Source organism: Aplysia californica, unplaced genomic scaffold, assembly GCF_000002075.1.
Source record: "Aplysia californica isolate F4 #8 unplaced genomic scaffold, AplCal3.0 scaffold00204, whole genome shotgun sequence".
Taxonomy (NCBI): Eukaryota; Metazoa; Mollusca; class Gastropoda; order Aplysiida; family Aplysiidae; genus Aplysia; species Aplysia californica.
This window is the reverse complement of record NW_004797474.1, coordinates 57227-58622: the sequence shown is the minus strand read 5'-3', so window position 1 is coordinate 58622 and position 1396 is coordinate 57227. Positions and strand designations below refer to the sequence as shown.

General features: G+C 44.3%; 1 protein-coding gene across 1 annotated transcript in view; it reads left to right on the top strand.

The window, feature by feature from the left end:
* Positions 1-549: 549 nt before the first annotated feature.
* The window catches only part of LOC101845098 (neutral and basic amino acid transport protein rBAT), a gene marked incomplete at its 5' end in the record, with an annotated part of 12870 nt that continues 12023 nt past the window's right edge, over positions 550-1396 (top strand). The window contains 1 exon segment of the mRNA XM_005099150.2: positions 550-1308. Coding sequence (XP_005099207.1) covers positions 837-1308 — 472 coding nt within the window.

Here is a 1396-nt window from a genome sequence, read left to right as displayed (position 1 = left end):
CATGATTATCATTATATATTAGTCTACTAAACATTATTTATTTTATAAAGCCTAGGAAAGGCATTCTGAATGTTTAAATATGTATATATAAACTGAATTAAAACAAAAATTTAACAGTGATTTAAATCACTGGTTTTTATTGAAAAAATAAATCAACTGATTTAACCGAGCTGATTTAAATCAACCCAACCCTACGCTGTTTTCCTCCGAAAAAAGGGAACGAAATAATAATTGTGAAAGTACAACTCTTCTAAACTAAATCGAGCCCTTTCACTTTAGCAACATTTTTATCTTTAAAAATTTCCACCAAATCAAACAGTTGCCCATGTCGTTGTGTCCAACGTTCCGAGGTAAGCTTAGTTAGAGGTTTACAAAGTAGGCTACAATGTGGTATGGTAGGCCCTAGGCTTATGTGTGACTGTGTGGCACAGAAATTAGCATTAATTCCAATGATTTCAAATTGTAGGCCTAGCCTTGCACCCCTTCTTGGTCTAGTGGTATAGACCGGATATGGAAACATGCCCGGATGTTGGCATTTTGTTTTCAGAGCCAGGCCAGGGAACAAGGAAAGAACCTGAGCACTTGGGTGACCTCATATTGAGCGGCAACCGGATTTGACCTGTAGGCCTAGGCCTGGGCTCAGTTCCGTTTCGCCTCGTTTTCAACCGAACAGTCTATTTTTTGTCCTCTCTGCCCCCTGCTTGACTGCTTGGCCTGAAGTTGCATCAGATTCAGATTGCCGCCAGCTAGCTTGACGACAGAAGCGGTGCCGAAGAGTGTCGTGGAGGAATAGTTGACTTTCGCGACGCTGAAGAGAACATTTTACATCGAGAAAAATGACACATCCAGCAGAGGATCTGCCAAAGGAAGGTGCAGAAAATGAGAAGTCCCGGCTTGATGAGGAATTGACGGCAAACACAACTGCTGTCGATTTAGACGTTGACCCCGATGATTCCAAAGCTCACCTTATCAACGCGAATGGTGGAGCAGGCTCGGATCATGTGGACGTCAAAATTATCGACGGGACGGCTGCTTCATCCGAAGGGGAAGTCTCATTTAATGGACTAGGAAAAGATGAAGTGATGAAATATGCCGACGAGCCATTCTGGAGACGGCTGAGATGGATCCTTTTCATTTTGTTCTGGGTTGGGTGGCTTGCCATGCTTGTGACCGCTGTTGTCATTATCGCTGTCGCTCCGCGTTGTCCACCCCGCCCCGATCTGAAATGGTACCAGACTGAGACAGTTTACCAGGTTCTTCCCGAATCTTTCAAAGATTCCAACGATGATGGAATTGGTGACTTCGATGGTAAGTTTATGTCTCCTCTTTGGCCACCCCGGGGTGAGAACAGCAGCGCTACTCCTCTCTCTCTCTCTCTCTCTCTCTCTCTCTCTCT